The 19677-nt window shown below is 38.5% G+C and overlaps 1 protein-coding gene across 1 annotated transcript in view; it reads right to left on the bottom strand.

The window, feature by feature from the left end:
• atf6 (activating transcription factor 6) overlaps nt 1-19677 on the bottom strand; it is a 64367-nt gene that overhangs the window by 27044 nt on the left and 17646 nt on the right. The window contains exons 8-14 of the mRNA XM_002933780.5: nt 14136-14321; nt 13075-13166; nt 12789-12914; nt 10775-10888; nt 8557-8644; nt 7766-7830; nt 6582-6690 (exon numbers count right to left, since the gene is read on the bottom strand). Of these exons, the coding sequence (XP_002933826.2) occupies nt 6582-6690; nt 7766-7830; nt 8557-8644; nt 10775-10888; nt 12789-12914; nt 13075-13166; nt 14136-14321 (780 nt within the window). The remainder of the gene's footprint in view (nt 1-6581; nt 6691-7765; nt 7831-8556; nt 8645-10774; nt 10889-12788; nt 12915-13074; nt 13167-14135; nt 14322-19677) is intronic.

The raw sequence follows: 19677 nt of genomic DNA, 5'->3' as shown, positions 1-19677 counted from the left end.
TGTGCACTTTATTTATGCTGAAATCCTTTATGTTTTCATTAAGAATGTTCCTATTTTTTTACATTTTAATAAGTTGTGACTTATATTACAGAACCGTTTGCTGGAATCTGTCACTAGCAGAGCAGAAAATCATGTTTCACAAGAAAAAAATGTTATGGCTTCCTGTTTATTCTAAGTATGTCAGTGACTCAATAGATACAGTAAAACTAGGGCCAGCTCTCACAGCTTTCAAACTCTTCACGTAATGAAAACACATTTACATCTCATTTCAAAGAACTGTAACAACTTGCTGTTGATTTAAAAGAATGTTTCCTCTAAATGTTTAGTGAAATATACTTGCATAGTTTGTTTTACATAGCACAAACAAACATTCCCAGCATTATTTGTAATTCTACATATACAGTAAGGTGTGCACATTAAAGCAAAACTGACCTGTTACTATAAGAAAAAAATCGATAGGATGCAGACCCCAAAGCCACCCCAAGCCTACCTACTGAAGCCAACACTTTGACATGACTAAAGGCTCTGCCGCAGTTGTGTCAGTCATGCTTCGCTGAGAGCAGCATGATACATCTATGGGCTAATTACAAATAAAAACAGTACTCTGGCCTATGGAAGAATCATGCGGCTGCAGCCCAGCATGACTAAAGCTGGCCATACACGTGGCGATCTGACGATGTCATCGTCAGATCCGCCACACACCGTTCAGGGCTGAATCGGCAGGTAAGGAGGTAGAAACAATAGGATTTCTACCTCCTTCTGCCAATTCAGCGCTGAAGGGAGATTTTGGTCAGGCGCCTTCTATGGCGCCCGATCAAAATTTTCAAACTGGTCCTATCGGCGAGTCGGCCGATATCAGCAGCTTCCTGCGATATCGGTTGACTCGCCAACATACCATACACGCACCGAATATCGTACGAAACCAGGTTTCGTACGATATTATCGGTGCGTGTATGGCCACCTTAACACAACTGCAGAGGAGCCTTTAGCCATGCCAGAGTGTCCTTCAGTAAGTATGGATGGGCTGGGGTCGACCAATAAAGATCACACCAAGAGCAAGGCATGCAATATTCCTAGAGATCACAAAAATTCCCCAGACTAGCATCTAAAGAACTTAAGGCATCTCTCACTTTAGCAAATGTTGTTGTCCAGTCACTGCGACACAAAAAGAACATTGCTTACCCTCTACATTTTGCTAATGACCATGTGGATAAGTAAGAAGGCTATTGAAAGAATGTTCCATGGACAGATGAGACCAAAATAGATTTTTTTCAGCTTGAAAAGCATGTTTGGCTAAAAGCAATACCTGCATTCCAGCATAAGAAACTTATCCCATCTGTGAAATATAGTGGTGGCAGTATCATGGTTTGATACTACTTTACTGCCCCTGGACAAGGAAGGCTTACCACCATTAATGGAACTATGAATTTTAAACTGTACCAGCAAATTCTGCAGGAAAATATCAAGGTATTCATCTGAAAAGTAAAGTTGAGAGAAGAGTCATGCATCAAAACAATGGCTTTAAATACACAAGTCTATCTACCAAAGAATGGTTAAAGCAGAAAAAAGTTAATGTTTTTGAATGGCCCTGGTCCATAATCTTATAGAAATGTTGAGGAAGAATCTGAATTAGCAGAGGCAGACCACCACATTTTTCTCTCTGCATGAGAAATCATGTATATCTGTATTAAATATATAAATACATATATATTATACACATGCCTCTCAAGTACGGACGGGCAGTTAACCTTAATGTAAATTACAGATAGCTTGTAAGATCTTGTAAAGGCAATCTGCCCCTAGTGATAAGAATATTTGACAGAGCTTTGCAGCAATACTATCTTCGATGGATTTAGGCAGAATTTGTCTCTGATGCTGGAGTCAGCAGATTCATAGTTTTCTGCACTATTGGTAACAGCCTATACATGCCCCATTACACAGCTGATGTATGTACAAAGCAGCCTTGATTTACAGCAACACTTATTTTAACGCTGTGTGCCATAACTTGGAAGTTCTAGATATTCTAACTGCATATTTATTGTTGTTAATAGTTAGTTACTGTACAAAATACAGGTTAGAGTATAGTGGCTATCTGACATCTTATGCTTCCCATTCATTTTGGGTAATATAGAAATAGTTAGCCATCATCAGAAGCTCACACTATGTATATGCCATTAATATTTGACCTCACTTGAAAAATGGCACAAATTAGGTCAGCCAGTGTTACATTTATCACATTTAACAGTGAGTTGACCAAAGACACAAACCCCTTTTCAGAGACAAAATCAAAGACAGATTCTGACACTACTTGCCTTATGAAAGGACATACGGGGGTTTCAAAGTTTTAAACACAAAATTCCAGCCTTGTGACACAATCTAATCACACCGTTAGGAACCAGACACATATACAAGCAAAGACTGCCCCAAACACTGATGAAGGCTGCCTGACATGTTAACTACCATTCAGTCCCTTTGCAATCAAAATAAGTGGGCTTGTTAAATCAAAATAAGCGGAATACCATAAATCTCAAGAGCCTTAACGTGTTGTGCCAAAAAGCAAGTACAGTACATCCAAAACAAGGCGTCATTGTAGTTAATCACTTCCCTGAAGTTGCTGGTTTCTTAAGCGTTACTAAACTTACTCTTATTGCATTTACTGATTAAGCGTGTATTTGCTCCATGCGCCAGAGTCGGAACTAGGAGTAGAAAGACGAGGCAGTTGCCTTGGGCACACTGAAAAGATACATTCAGCTCCTGCTGCTGTCCTGGCTTAGGCTGATGTCACACGAGGCGTAGGGCTGATATTTTCGGCAAGCGGAAAAACACTTGGCGAAAATTCAGCCCTACGCCTGCAACTTGTGCCTGCACCCGAATGAATGGAATACGCTTGGGTGCAGGAACATGTAGCCGATATACGCATGAAACCGCGAGAGAATGCAATACGTATATCATGCGTATATCTGCTACATGTGCCTGCACCCAAATGAATGGAATACGCTTGGGTGCAGGCACATGTAGCCGATATACGCATGAAACCGCGAGAGAATGCAATACGTATATCAAGCGTATATCGGCTACATGTGCCTGTACCCGAGCGTATTCCATTCATGTCTCATGTGGCATCAGCCTTAATTGGGAGTGCAGGAGCAGGTAAGAGAGTGGGGTGGGGGAGGGGATGGTAATGGTGTGTGGAAGGAGGGGGTTGAGGTAGCAAGTGGTGAATTTCCAACACTGAAATGCAAGGGGCACAAAAGGTACTTTCCTTGGGTTAATGTTCCCCTTGGTCTGGCTCTGTCACATGCAGCCACAATTATGCTGTAATTCTGGGACAAAATGCCACATTGGCAATATATTAAGCCTTCTCCTAGCAATCTTTTCCTCCATGAAGAGGTAATGGGCAGCAGAGAGGGTAGGCCCTTCTCTGGTCGTGGAATGCTGAAAGTGCAGAAAACATTGTGCCTATGCCCACCGAAACCTGCTCCAACCACAGGGCTGCTGGGACATGTACAGGAGAGGATTCTCTGGCCGAGCAATTGGTTATGTTGAGATGCACTGTGCAGAACAACAGTGATTAAATGGAACAGGACTAGATACAGTGTCTATACAGAGTCATTTCACTATAATTTTATACAAAAAGGATATAAAAATCTCAAGGAAAAGTCACATTTCTTATAGGAAAAAATATAACCTTTTTTGAATGCGAATAAAATATACTTTTCTCCCTGACGGAAAGGAGGAAACCTCTGCTTTCAGACACATGTAAATGGAGCCTACAGAGAATCTTACTGTTTGCTTCTTCATGTAAACTGTTTGAAAGCATAGAAACTTATGGTTATGGTCACATTATTTCACAAAGGGGTTATGTCAGTGGAGCTTACAATCTAATTACTGTTACAAAATCACACAAGCAGTGATTCCATGTGTTCCATAGAATGTTTCTGATAGGAGAAACCAAAAGTGCACAGAGGAAATCCACACTGTTAGGCTGGAAACCCAAGATTCAACTTTATTCACAAAAATTAAAGATAACAGTAAAATGTGCAACATCTATGCAACAAGGCACATGATTGTAAGGTACAAATCCAATCTGTGATTTTTTTTGTTTTGTTATTTTTTAGAAAACACTTGTTACAGTTACCCAAATAATTGACAAATCACAACGAAATAAAAGTAAAGACGAACTGCAAACTGGCTCAGCGCATCACTGTCTACACTATACTACAAGTTCATTTAAAGGTGAACTATTCCTCCCACAGAATCAGCTGTGCTCAGTGTAGCAGTGATACACACAATACAAATATACATTTGCAATTTTAGTGTGTTGTTTACAATATAGATCAGGCAGATTTTTATCATTCTGTTCCTCCTTCAAAGAACAAAAAAAGTTCTTTTACATAGACCTAAAAGTAGTTATCTCCGTTATTTTTCTAATATCCACAAGGATTAATAGTCCTGGGGCACTAAAACTACTTTTTGAACCTTAGTGTGTGACTGCATTTAAATGGAATGTACTGAGCAAATCTTTGATTGGACAAATGTTTATGTTTCTTTGGAAATGAACTACAAGATAAATCGCAAGATGGATCACCTGCCCTTGAATTGGCTCAAGTCCGTTAAGTCTTTCTTATAGTCAGAGTCAACAAACAGGCATACTTGAATTCTGCCTAAGAAAGAGCTTGGGGTCCCATGTGGCAATGGATCAAAAAAGCCACCCCTATAATAGGCTTTAGGTTAGGAAAACAAATCCAAAATTAACTTTTAAAAAATAAGTAGCAAATGAGTAGTAACTGGTTCAGTATAATGCAATCTAATTATCAAATGTGGGAACACAAATAAAATATACCTAGGTACATGCATGGGCGTATTTACCTTACAGGCCCAACCCAACAATAGAAGTCGGTTAATAGTTATATATCTTTATAGGCACAGTATTGTTTTTCATTTTTAATTAACTTTGAAGTTCACAAATTAGTGTAGAACTAGAAGGGCTTTAAATAGGAAAAATATCTCAATGGTCTATTTGCCTTGGAAAGCCTCTTTATGTGGTGACATTGAAACCAAATTGAAAATCTCATAAATTTCATAAAGTGCTGGTGCTGTTACATACATTTTTAGTGTAATATTTAATTTATCAGTGAAAATCACAACTTTTCTCCAAGCCCAGTATATTATTAACCAACCCAACAATAGAAGTTGGTTAATAGTTATATATCTTTATAGGCACAGTATTATCAAAAGTAAAAAAAAAAAAAAAAAAGAGAGAAAATAAAAGATTTATTAAGACAAATCTTATTCAGATTATCTGAACGTTAATTCTGTCATTAAAGCTATGTGGTTGACCCAGAATAAATAAATGTTTCACGGCCTTCAAGTCCTTTCCCACCATCATAGGCCACATTGGTAATAACATGGGAAATGTTTCAGACACTAGAAACAATAACACTCTATTTTTCATGTTGCTGTCAGAGAATGGAAGGGTAGGATTAAGGGCTCATTTTGTTAGAGAAACAAAGCATCACCCATAGTTTATATCTAAGCTAGTACTGTTAATCTAGCCATCTCAGGTCAAGTAAGGGAGCTATAATGATCAGATTACAGCAAAGATATACACACCATTACTATTTAAGGCTAGTTTCATCCCAGCGAGATATTAATCCCCTTATGTGACAATAACGGAAAACTACTTATTCAGTCTGAAATGAAAGGGAAGCAGCAAATGGATGGGGATGATTAGGCAACTAGGGACCACCAAGAATAACTGGATGCTGACCAAAGTAGGCAGGCAAAAAATTATTTCAGTGTGACTTTCTAGCTATCCCAATATAGACTGCCTCTTGCAATGATTAGTGACTGTAGTCTTTTCTTTGATATGTCATTGCTGTTGTTGGAACGTTAAGAACTCTGCCTTTGGTATCTATGTGTAAAGGCTGCCATATTATTTACATTTCAATAAAAAAAATTCAGAGCAAAGCTTTCTTCAACATGCATGCATAATTAACAGACAACAAGATGACAAACAATTTGGCAATGAAAATATGCCCCATGAAACCTCATAATAAAAAAACCAGAGGCAAGAGTATACTGATAAAGACAAATAAATAAATTAATTGACATGTATTTCATTTTATAAATGTGTCAAATCATTATCATTTTCAGGAAAGTCAGAACAGGTTTTAGAAACGGAAAGTACTGAACCTGAAAATCCTTCAGAATTATATGGCATTTGCCAATAAATTACACATCCCGTCAACAATATAATCTAACAAATTTTTTCAATTGTATTGTATTCAGTCTGTTCAGTGTGTAGACATATTTATTGTGCAGCTCTGTGGATTACGTTGACACTTTATAAGTATGTGTTAGTAATATACAAATATATAGATATCTAATGCATATAACGCTGGTAGATGTTTTAATTCACATGGGCCACAATGAAAATAAATGAGCATTGCTTGCAAATAACTACAGGAATCACTTATCAACCAAATAATACGAACATTAGAATAAAGCCAAAAGTTGTATGTAACAGTAATGCAAGTACACCCAAAGAAAAGCTTGAAATAATATGTTTTTCCACTCACCCTACGGAATGACACCACATAGAAGGTATCTTCCCTCCTGCGGATTGCTTCTAAAAAGTCTTGGTAGCTCCTTGGGGAGTAGTAATAAACCTGAAGCTCGTTAGAGTTCCTATCAAAGCAAAAATTGATTAGGGGACACAAACACTAAACTTAAGGGCCGTGGCAGACGGGAAGATTAGTTGCCACGCATATGCCATCCCATCAGCAAGAATGTAAATCGCCAGTAGGATGGCATACGCGACACCAAAATTGCTGAAGTTTCCTCTCAAGGCAACTTCAGCGATTTCGGCAAATCGCCGTGCGGCGTATGCCATCCCACTGGCAATTTACATTCTAGCCAGTGGGATGGCATTTCGGGGAGATTAGTCGACCGCGACAAGGGAGATTTGTTGCAGGCGATTAATCGCCCCGTCTGTCACAGCCCTAAACCTTTGCTATCATGACAAGCTTAAACAGTGCTGTATCAACATCAGTAGTGAGGGTTAAATTGCACCAATATGCACCATCATCTAAACATTTGGTAAACCAACACTATATACTGCTGTTACTATTCAGGTTAGTTTGCTGGCCTTAATGCTTATAGGGGTGATTCACCTTCAGGTTAACTTACAGAATGACCTATTCTTAGCAACGTTTCAATTAGTCTTCATTTATATAGTTTATGAATTCTTTGCCTTTTTCTTCTCTTTCCAGCTTTCAAATGGGGATCACTGATCCCTGCAGGAAAAAAAATATTCCTCTGGGAGGCTACAATTGTATTATTATTATTCCTTTGTATTAATTATCTTTCTATTTTAGTGTTCATATTCCAGCTCAAAGGACCTTTAACATAAAACCATCTTAGAGTAGAATTAAATATGGGTGTGAATTTCATTGCCTTTTATTTTTTTCATAAATTGCTTTCCAGAAGCAAGAGGAGAAAACCACTGCCTGGTTACTAAGAAAATTGGGCACTAGCAACCAGATAGCTGCTGAAAGTCCAATCTAGGGAGCGGTTGAACAAAAAGCTAAATAATTCAAAAACTGTGAATAATAAAAAATAAAGAGCATTTGCAAATTGTCAGAACAGCACTCTCTGCATCATACTTAAAGTTAATTTAAATAGGAACAGCCCCTTTAAGGGTTGGTGCTTGCTCTTTCAAACAATGTTTTTTTTAAAATGTGTAGATTGGATATAAACTTACCTGATACTGGTGTCTGTATACTGCATTGTCACAAGTTCAGAATTGCCACTTTTCTCCTCTGGCTTCTGGAAAGCAATTTATGAAAAAAATTAAATGTATCAAATTCATACTCCAAAGGCAATGAAATTTACACCTATATTTAATTCTGCTCTAAGATGGTATTAAGTTAAAGGCCCTTAACGAGCATACATGTTTAGATTTGATAAAAGCAACATCTCAGGCAGCATTTTATAACTGGTTTATTCTTTAGTCTTTTTATCGTTAGTGGCTAAACTATAGACTTATCAATCTTAACAGACCATCCAATTTAAGCACCAAAAATGAACATATTAGTGGGCACATTTACTAATCCACGAATGTCTGAAAAGCATCCGAATGCTTTTTTTCCGTAATGATCTGTATTTTTGCGATTTTTTTCGTCGCCGCCGCAACTTTTTCGCGAACTGTCGCGACTTTTTCGCCGCCGCCGCGAGAAAATTGGATTGCTTTTTCCGCCATTTACAATTGCTCAATACGAAAAATGGCGACAGCGACGAAAAAGTCGCGCAAAATACGAAAAAACTGCAACGGCGACAAAAAAGTCGCAAAATTTTGGTTTCCAATCCGATTTTTTCCCATTCGGGGTTCGGATTCGTGGATTAGTAAATGTGCCCCTAGGTCTAACTAAGGGTGGGGAAGAAGGGGTGTGTAAGGCATGATTAACTATGATTAAGTATGCAAAAACAGAGAGATACTTGTTCTTCTTTGTAGTCACCACTTATTTCAGGAGGAACTATCAAATGTTGACTCACTTGTTCCTTATGGCTGTTGGTCATTCTTCTGGACTTGGTCCTCTCGACCTCATGCCTGTGTATCCAACCACGCAGTTCCTGATTTAACCTAGGTTCAGAGGTCCATAAACATATATAAGAAACTTTCTTATAGAGATGCTAAAGCTATGGCAGTACCTCATAGGATGTTGGTGGCTAATACCACAGGCGTCAAACATGAGGCATTTTATGGAAACCTTGTTTTTTTTTTTTTTTATAGATATGAAAACGCTTCAGTTTTCATGGTCTGTGGTTTACCGTTCAACCATTCAGAACCTAAAATATGATTATATAGAAGGTACTGTGTAATCAGTATAGAATGAATAATAGACTGCAGGATATGAATAAAGAAAGCTATATCTTGTTTTGCTGATAAATAAGACAAGAATGTTATTAAATGCAGTATGCAATAAAATCAGACTGACAAGATAAACGTGTTTATAAGCCTGCTCAAAGGCCTCCCCTAACTTAGCAACACAATCTGTCATGCAGGTTGCTCAGCAGGATGAAAATCAGCTGGAAAATGAAATGTAATTTTTTGCAGGTGTGGATTTCCAAGGAAATGGAAAATCATGTTTAGAATAATATAAACAAGCAGCCACATGAACATATATATATTTAGTCTTTTAGCAAGAGATTCATTTTCACCGTTTCCTGAAGCATTAGTGGAGACATCACCATATGAGTTTCCCACTTTCTCAGGAGCCAAAGACAAAAACCCACTCCCCCCTTGATGCTGCTGTTCACATATATTCTATCTATCCCCACAGCCCCTTCCACCATCTCCCTGTTTGCTGAGCTGGCAGTTTGGAGTTGGAAGCAGAAGGTATGTAAAAGTTGAAGAGTTATTAAGAATTACACCTCTACTGTAATTACTGGAGAAATAGAGGGCCAACTGGATAAATACAGGAACAATTTAGGAATATTTACTAAGCATTAAGGAGGGTTACATTTCTGGAGCTTTAAGATTTAAAAATCTATTTTCAGAGCAATCCATTCCAGCATAAAAATCAATTGCCTTTATTCTTACTACCCTGCATGAGATTTGGATTGGGAAGTAAAGATAAGAATGGGTAATGCTGCTCAGCCCCATCCCATTAGAGAGAAATGGTGCTCCACTGCTCAAAGCAGTCAAACAAATCCTGACAATCTCACAGGTAACAGCATTGATACATTTATACTAACGTTTATAAAACTAAGTTTTGGTAGATTACAAAACGGACTGCAAAATACAGTGATCATTTTAGATTTCCTAGTTTTACCCATAATAAATCTAGGCTGTTTTGTTTAGATACTTGAGGTATGATGCTTGCAAACTACATTTTTCAGACTTGAAACACAATGTATATAATAAATAAAGAACAGCAACAACAACAAAAAATATTTGACGAGAACACTGGATATAACTGGCACTAGAATATCAAGGTCCAGAAAGAATAACGATAATAATAATAATAATAATAATAATAATAATAATAATAATAATAATAAAAAGGCTGTGGTTTGGTGGAGCAGATCTAAACTGTCATGCTGTTAATTCATTTTGGCCTCATCTTTACTGGGACAAATCTTTACAATTCAATCAAAGAAACAAAAACAAATCTGTCGAGTTAGGACATGGGAGGAGAAAATGGATTTTTCCAGCTAGCTTGGCTGGAATTGTATGTTCTCCCTTTGCCCATACAAGCAAAAGAGACCAGGAAAATATTAATACTCAATAAATCACAAGGTGATTTTAGACTAGTTCCATAAAATACTTAAGGTCACTTAAGGAAACAAACCAATATTCTGGGAATAACACACACATTGTACTAACAATTATGATTTCTAAGTACAGGAAACATTTACTTTATATTTGTTAGAGGTTGTTTAGCGGCAGACCTCTTTACTGGCAACACCATATAATTACAGTGCTGAAGAGTTAAGCGCTTATTTAAAAAAATCTTTTACTCAAATGGAGTTTCCCCTATTAGAAACTAGAGATAAAAGCTACATGGTGATCAACAATACTCTACCAAGCATAGGACTGCTCTAACGGGATCTGGTATGCCACCAAAGCCCAACTGGCATTGAACACCTGATGGCAGTGGTGTCAAACTAGTTGCTCTCATATTCATCCAATAAAATGCTTTTTTTGGTTACTTCCAACCCAGTAGAGGGTCTCAATTTTCAAAGATGTAAATAAGAAAACTGTACTGACCTGAGGGTCTGTGTTTTATTAACCTGTGGTTGGCAAGGAGGAGGCTGAGGAATGTAGAGTAATGGCTCCTTTACTACCATCAATGCCTTTTCATTGGAAATGTACCTATCATTTCTGGAAAAAGAAGAAATATTTATTTTATTACTAAAAACTGTAGACTGGTTCTTTTGTCATGGCGGGAGACAAAATACTGCCTTTATGTTCTTATGTACCCAACAAAAAGTTTAACTGTTCAATAGCAGGGATACTAAATATCATTACTTGCTGTTTCAGTACAAGGTACAAAGGTGATCAAATCAATTACAAAAGAGGCAGATTTGCCCCTTCTAAATGATTTAGAAAATTGTAACTGAAAACTGAAAACAAAGAAGTTGAGTAGAAATACACAAGGGCTTATTTATCAGTAGTGATTGCATTAGAACTGTGGCTGGCATCCATGGCAACCAGTTAAATGCTTGCTTTTGTTGTTTTACCTTCAGCAGGCTGAACAAAGCTAATCAATGATTGGTTGTTATGGGCTACTAAGGTACAAATTTGCTTAACGTTGGTAAATAAGCCTTTGGTGCTTTTAAACCAGACGCGAAACTTCACACATTGGCAGTGCACTCCAGGTCAGCATTAAAAGCCAGTTAGTAATAGAGGTGCACTGTCACGAAACGCGCAAGACCTCAAGCTGTGTTTTTTAGATGTGCAAATAAAGGTTGATTGATTTTAATACTAATTGTTGCAACTTTTTATGCTGACCTGGAGTGCACTGCCAATGTGTGAAGTTTTGTGATGAGATTTGTCCCCTGGCTACGGACTCAGGGCAGGAGCACCTGCGTCAACAGGACCATTTTGTAAGCATAATACTTTCTTGTTTGGAAGTGGGTTCTCCCTGGCCGTGAGTTTTTTCACCTGAGTGCAGGGTCCGTGGAAAGTTGCACCTGGACCAGAGGATTTGAGCGGTGAGCAGTTTTTGTGTGGGGGAACCTGTATTGCTTTTTCCAGATGGGCATCTGTATTTTTAAACTAATTTCCATGTTTGAACTAGCCATTAAACTGTGTGCTGTGGATATAAACTTTTTCGTGTGGCTTTTAAACTAGACTAAGGCCACAACAGCCCTTTACCTGTAAAGATTTTAGCATGATTCTAGGCAAATTACTAACTGAGTCATTATTTAATAATTAGCCCTGTAGCTTTAGCTTCTACAATATGTGAACCTCATTTTCTGCTTGGTGATTTCTGACGAGCCCTGAACTTGAATTCTCAACAGCTGAGAAAGTACAGTGTCAGAAACACTCAAAATAAAATCTCATAAGGTCCAAAATGGTGAACTGCAGTGGATAAACTTGAAGGCCCAGATCATTACTGTTACAAGGCTGATGATATTTCTGTTGGTACATTAATGGGTGTATTTATCAATTTTTGACTTTTGTGAATCTGAGTTTGTTTTTCTAAATCGAATAAACTTCAATATTGAATGCTCGCTTATTTATTAATATGGTGAACTCATTCGGAAAAAAAAAGGATACCTTGAATCTTTATTTAATATTTAAATTATTTTTTAGTAGAATTAAGGTACGGATATCTAAATTACAGAAAGATCCCTTACCTAGAAAACCAGATCCCAAGCCTTCTGGATAACAGGACCCATACCTGTACAAAGCCTTTACACATAGATATACTAACTGTACTAAACTATTACAAAAAGTTAATGGCTAGCTTTGTTATAAACCTGTTCAAAATCATATATTTATGGAGGAAACAAAGAAACAATATGGCCTCAATAAAATATTGGCTAACAAGTCAAATGTAGCAAACTTGGTTGAAGGGGTGCAGTCTGTTCTGTAATACTAGTGGAATTCACAGAAGGACTGCCTGTTGAAAGAGTGTATTTAACCTTACATGCACGTGCAATAAATGACCTAGCTTTAATGTAGTAATACAGTTAATGAAGCATGTTGTTTGATTAATCGTAACATGTTCCTTTTCATTCAAATAAAACAAAATGTAATAATGATATATTATTACCTGGTATTATCTGGAACTTTCTGGGCTTCTACATTTTCATCACTAGCTGAAAAACCAAGAAGATGCCTGTTGTGGCGGATAGGGCTGACCTCAACATCATAGGAGCCTGGCTTTGATTCCAGAATACTGTGAGCATAGAGAACCAAATATTCACTTACAATATCAGTGAGCATTGACCTATTGCTGCTTTTGTGGGGTGGGGTGCCACCTTTGGTATAACACCTGTGCAATATGGTTTGGTACTATTTGCACTTCTCTTTAAATAAGTGCACACATGGTACTATACCTTAATGGGCTAAAATTGAGCAGTAGAAATGCAGCCACCATCATTAGGCAGACGGCTCTTCTCTTCGGTGCGGTCACTTTGAGCTTTTGATTCTACAGAAAAAAATGTAAAAGTCTGTAAAAATACACTGGCCAATCTACCTGCATGCTTAGGCTAATGGCTCAAACTGCTTAGCACACTTAAAAAGTGCTTGTACTGGTGCTTTCATTATAGTCGAAGGTAGTGATTTTGTGAGCTTTTTAAGTGTTTGACAACTTAAAGCTGTACATGATGTCCTCATAACTGGTGCTTAAACATGTCATCATTAATTATAGTAGCTTACTGATGTCGCTTTTTATATGACACTTGATTATAAGAATTAATGTACCCACTGCTTTATAATATAAGACTAATAGAAGCTGCCATGGAATTCCATTAAATACAAAAGTACTCAGCCTGAGGCCCTGTGCCTTTACATGGGCATGTTAAACTTTCATTTGACAATACTGGGCAACTTTTCCAATATTCTTATTTATGTGTGGTTTTAGAGTTGTTTCCCTATTTCCAGCCTACAACTGAAAATTGTAGTTGAAGTTCATTGTCTGGATGAAAAAAAAAAAATCCCACAGACTGAGGGGACTGATTTCCAGCCCCATATCGGTCAGACAGGCCTGTTGGAGGCCCCCCAGGTGAGCTGTTGACTGTCTGAATGTGCCGAATTGGCATCTTTATTCCTCTTCCATTATGAGTTCCAAAATGCTGCCAGATTGCTAGGGTAAAAACTTTAGTAACAGTGCAAATTCCAAGCCCATGGTTTCAAAACCACAACAAATTTGTAAAAAATGAAGACAAATTGTCTTAGAATACAGCCTACTCATCATTATAAAATGAATTTAACAAGTATCTACTAAAGGAATTTCTAGAGACCAAACTTATTTTTGGAAAACTACTGGCTAGCACAAATGCAAATGAAGTATAAAGGTTATCCTGGTTACCGCCTGCAGCTGTGAGTCTCACATGGGCTAATAAAGAGATTTTAAAATGCAAGTGTGTTGATATCTTATAAAGCACAGTAATCTTACTTCAGTTACAACTTCTTCTAGCAATTTCTGCAAGGATCCATTTTCCTTCTTTAGCCTCTCATTCTCAGAGAGGGCTACTCTCAGGCGTGCTTCCAGTGTCTGCATGTATTCCTTTTTCTTTCTTCTAGACTGGAAGGCCGATTCCCGGTTTTTAATCATTCGCTGTTGCCTCCTTAAGACATTTATCTGTACAACAATGTATGTATCAATTGGTTAGTAGCAACAACACAACATTTATAAATTATGACAATGTAACAGGCAAATGACTGAAGGTGGCCATATTTGGGTTGCTCTAAAGAAGAAGGAAAGGTACAGTCACTGGGAGGTGCCACTAACATTTTGGCCCCCACCCAGCAATTGAACCTTCCTTCTTCTTTAAGCTGCCAATTCGACCCCTTTAGATCTATCCAGTAGCTTATCAGACCATGTATGGGAGCCTCCGACTGGCTAACCTGACAGACATCTGGCCAAAAATCATCCAGATATCGAACAGACAGGCTTGATTTTCCTATCAGATTGAGGACCGCATTTGCACGTTGATGCTGTCCGCTATACAATTGGATTAACCCAATATCGCCAACCCCAATGTATTCAAACAAGTGTTCAAAGGTCAGTTGAGAAATGTCCTTGTAACATTAAAAGATGATATCAGTACGGATATGAAAATGCATTATTTAACATTACAAAATGTTTTATATACAAAGACTTGAGTAGTATAGCTTTCCTTGCACAATGAAAGTGGGCAAAACAGTTACAGACAAGCACAGGGAAAATAGTACTGTCCCCACCCTTGTAGGCTTATGGCATATGGGACCTTCTCTTCTGGCATTTTTTAAGACAGCAGAGTCTAATATTATTATTAATAAAAAACACAATTTGACCTTGATTGCAGTAACCCACTGCAACCAATCAGTGATTAGCATTTTACAATAGGTTAATGCCCGGGTACAAAGCCCAGGGCTGATAAATTAACCTTACTATATATTTGTTTCATCTACATGCATCGCCACTATATATAAGGTTGATTTGCAACCAAGAAGAAAAAATAAACACTTGTGCCAGTCTTTTCATCCAATGCGGCCTTCTTTGTACTGAGCCTAGTCTGACCACCACTCCATCTTTAACACATTATAGTGAATTATATAAATAGAAGTACATGTGTTTTATGAAAATGGAACACATTACAAAGGCAATTCAGAATGCCACATGATAAAGCAATAAATACCAGATCCAACTATTAAAATATGTTCTGCACCTTTACCAGTCACATTTATATGAAAGCATATTCATGGATATTATAACAAAGTTATTACAGCAATTGGACCAGAAAATTGGTTCCAGCCAGATGTAGTTTCATTCTGAGAAAAACTGCAGAAAAGACACCAAAAATGTTAATTGCTTTACTGCCATGAGCAGTGCCGCAACTTGCAGGCAAGAGATCAGTGAAATCGCTTTTGGGCTGCCAGGATTAACATAAATTCAAGGTGAACACCTGCACATAAGAAACAAAGATACAACTATTAGTAGGAAAGTGATAATAGGTCACTGCTTCTGGATTCAATTACACCAGTTATGCTTTTATAGAAGAAATGCACTGCCTTTGGAGCACCATATGTTGCACATATATATCTCTGGACAGAACAGCAAAGGTTGCTCCTATTTCTGCAGTGGACAAAATAATAATGAATGGAAATTGCAGTAGTACACTATGAGCAATTTTACATTAAAGGGGCACTCCGACTTCTGAACAAAAATTTGTTAAAGGAGAATGCAAGTCAAAATTTAAAAAGCATACTGCCCAATGGTCCTCCTATTGTTTAGTAAAAACGCCACACTTTTGGCTCACCTAATCAAATATTTACTCAGTCACACTAACTTCACATTTTCTAGAACAGGCAGCCATTTCTAAAAAGGTATTCTCCCTTCCTTTCCCTCCTTGCTTCATACTGGAAGTATTTCATTCCCTTCCCCCCTCTCCTCTGCCAGATCCGCTTCTGATTGGCTTTAAAGAGTCCCACACAACACAGAAACTAAGCATGCAGGAACTACATAACCCACAATGCATTGCACTGTGATGTTACTTTCCATATTGACATCACATTTTATTTGAGTCAAGTAGTCAGCCAGATCTGCAGGAGAGCAGGCTTAAGGTCCCCATACACTATAAGAGCCGCTCGCTTGGCGATGTTGCCAAGCGAGCGGATCTTCACCCGATATCCCCACCTACGGGTGGGCGATATCGGGTAGCAAGTGGCTTTAAAAAAAAATAACCCATGCAGCCATGGGGCAGTCGGTTCGGGGACCGCATCAACGAGCCGATGCGGTCCCCGATCCGACTGGATTTTCTAACCTGGCCGATCGAGATCTGGTCAATTTCAGGCCAGATATCGGTCGGCCAGGCCGCTCGTTTCTGCCCATACACGGGCCAATTAGCTGCCGAATCGGTCCGAGGTACCGATATCGGCAGCTTCTATCGGCCCGTGTATGGGGGCCTTTAGGTAACTGTTCCAAACCATATTATTACATTAAAAATAAAGAAAAGGCTGCATATATTTTTTTTAAGTGATGTATATTGCAATTTTTCTTAAAGTTATCTTTTCAAAAAGCTTGAGTTGTTTTTGGGTACACACATGAAACTATAAAAAGTATGAGGTGTACACCCTTTCTTGCAGTTGCACGTTGCCCTTTAAGAAGGATAATTTCTGTTTCCGAAAGTTTGAAAGTCAGCAAGAGCTGGAAAGGGTGTTGTGCTAAATTTAAAAAAAAAATACTAATAATTCCTTAAACTCTTAAGAGATCCAGCTGTGCATCCTTTTATATGGTTATGCTGTAAAATAAAATGAGTATATGTCAAAACAAGTGCCTGTGTTGTATCTCCTGAGCTCCTGTTGATAGCAGACTAAATTTGTGCACTTGGAATTACAAGGTGGGGGGAAAGCTTGCCCCAGCTGTCTGAGAAAGTTATTGCCAGTGCTGCGCTATGTGACAGGCAGTAGCAGAAGCAGGCGTTGATGACATCCTGACAACATACTGAGAGGAGGTAAGTGCATGGTGACTGATGTCCACTTCCAAACAGATACAGTGGGATCAGCAAGTTGTAGATCATGTGGCTCTATCCACTAACAGGTTGACACGCTGCTTCCTGTTATGGTTTAACGCCACTGATCCATATAAGGCCACCCCCAAAATATGCTGCACATCTGATTTATATCAGCTCTGATTTATAAACTGGCTTCATATAAACACACAGTTTATTTTAACATACGCATAAAATTAAATCTAAGATTAATATGACAGGTTTAATTTCAGGACTTCTTTTTAAACAGCAGTACTCTCAGGAAAGAAAGTCATTACAGCTGCAAAACATAAGTGCATAATAAGCTATATATGACCAATCGTATGGTATTTTATTACTACAGTACCAGAGATAAAATACAGATATGGGACCTGTTATCCAGAATGCTCGGGACCTGGGGTTTTCTGGATAAGGGATCTTTCCGTAATTTGGATCTCCATAACTTAAGTCTGCTAAAAATCATTTAAATATTGAATAAACCCAATAGAATTGTTTTGCCTCCAATAAGAATTAATTATATCTTAGTTGGGATCAAGTACAAGGTACTGTTTTATTATTACAGAGAAATCATTTTTAAAAACTAGAATTATTTGCTTATAATGGAGTCTATGGGAGATGGCCTTTCCGAAATTTGGAACTTTCTGGATAATGGGTTTCCAGATAAGGGATCCAATACCTGTAGTAGATATGCTTACCTGCTAACATTTAAAAAAAGCACCAGAAAAAATTCTGACTTACGTGTTTATATGACAAGAAGTCACGTCATTTTAAGGATTCGGATTCAGTTTGGCCAGGAATGTGGATTCGGACGAATCCAGCTGAAAAATGCAAAAACTTGGGCAAATCCTGGACTGAATCCTCGATTCAGTGCATTCCTACTTAACTACTGCAGGTATTTTTTGTGCTGCAAAAATATAAAGCTTCTGTCTTCCCCCAGGACACCTCAAGGAGCCCTACCTCTGGTGCTACAGAACTGGTAGCTGGTCTTCTCTGTGCAGCAGGAACCAAACAAAAGCAAGCATACCTGGTGCCCAATTGTGATGTCACTCTTAGGTGCTAATTGTTACATGGTTTCCCAGGCCCTCTCTGAGATACTTGGCTGAGTAAAACCACATTTAGAGCTTAGGTAACTTGCAGTACTCACTTTAGATATGAATAAACTGGAGGTTTACACATGCCAACATTGAACTCAAGAAGAGGTTTATAATCAATCGCCAGCACAGTTCCAATTTAACAATTCTCACACTCCTTGACAGCTCAGGTTCCCCAGGCCCCTGGGCCCTAGCCTGATGACTACTTCCCTGCTCCTTCCTTCGCTTCAGGGACGCTGTACCTTCTTACAGAATCTTAGCACAGGGTTCAAGCTTGTGTTCGATGCGCCCTAAGCCCTACTTAGCCTAGATCCTCTTCCACTGGGTCACTAACTGGGCAGGGTATCGCCAGGACACTAATTCCTCTCTTTCTCCTTATTGGAGCCTCAGCTGCTCATCTACTTAACTTAGCACCAACTCTCAACACCTACAGTGTACTCCAACAAATCTACGCTACAACTAGCTAACCTAAATACTTCTATCAGGTACCTCTCTGAGGTGGCCTACTTCGGAGTCGCCGGCAGCATGTGCTATCATCCCCTTCTCATCTGCCAAAGAGAAAGCAATGCATTGCACCCCCTTGTATAACCTCTAGTAGGGACTTCCCTTACCCAACAGCACCACCTAGTGATTCATTACAGCTAACAATATTTATATAACATTATTTTTCCTACTCCTTACATACTAGTCTCTGTTTGGCTTCTGCAGCACAGGGAAGACAGCTAAGCTAGAAACCACATTGATTTCTGCACCACTGGAGGCAGGGGGGAGACCATAGGATAGGTCTTTTTAACAGTAGAAAATGTGCAAAATTTACAATATCAATTAAATAAGGCGCATAATTACTACTATTTTGGGATTAAGCAGCTAGGGGACCTTTTGGTAGACCACACATTTCCTACCTACATGCAACTGAGAACTAAGTTTGGTGTCCTACTTACACAATTCTTTAGGCACCATACTTCTTACGCTTAATTCCTCCTTACGCCACTACCCCAGTGGAACTTGTTCTTCAGGATCCCCTAGTTACCAAACTCACCTCCTGCCTGTCTTTAATTCACTCAATTCCCTTGCCCTTTGTTAGGGCCAATGCTAAGTGGCTACCATGAATTCCATCAAAAATTGGCAAGTGGCAGGTTTGATTTTCCCGGCCGATCGGGGACTGCCAGGGATCTATGGGTCAAACCTTCTTTGTCTAGCATCTCACCTGCACACCTGTTTCACCAGTCTCCCGTGATGCTTCAGTTCCCTGAAAGCCTGCAAAGATAGGCACTAAATGTTTTGCAGGGCCAAACACTCCCTATATTAGGAAATGCTAAAAGAAAGATTTATCCTCCAAAATTTGGAGTCTGCTACACAGTCAGTTAACAGTACA

The sequence above is a fragment of the Xenopus tropicalis genome, chromosome 4, assembly GCF_000004195.4.
Source record: "Xenopus tropicalis strain Nigerian chromosome 4, UCB_Xtro_10.0, whole genome shotgun sequence".
NCBI classification, from domain to species: domain Eukaryota; kingdom Metazoa; phylum Chordata; class Amphibia; order Anura; family Pipidae; genus Xenopus; species Xenopus tropicalis.
Note: the sequence above shows the minus strand (reverse complement) of the source record. Positions and strands in the feature narration are given on the sequence as shown.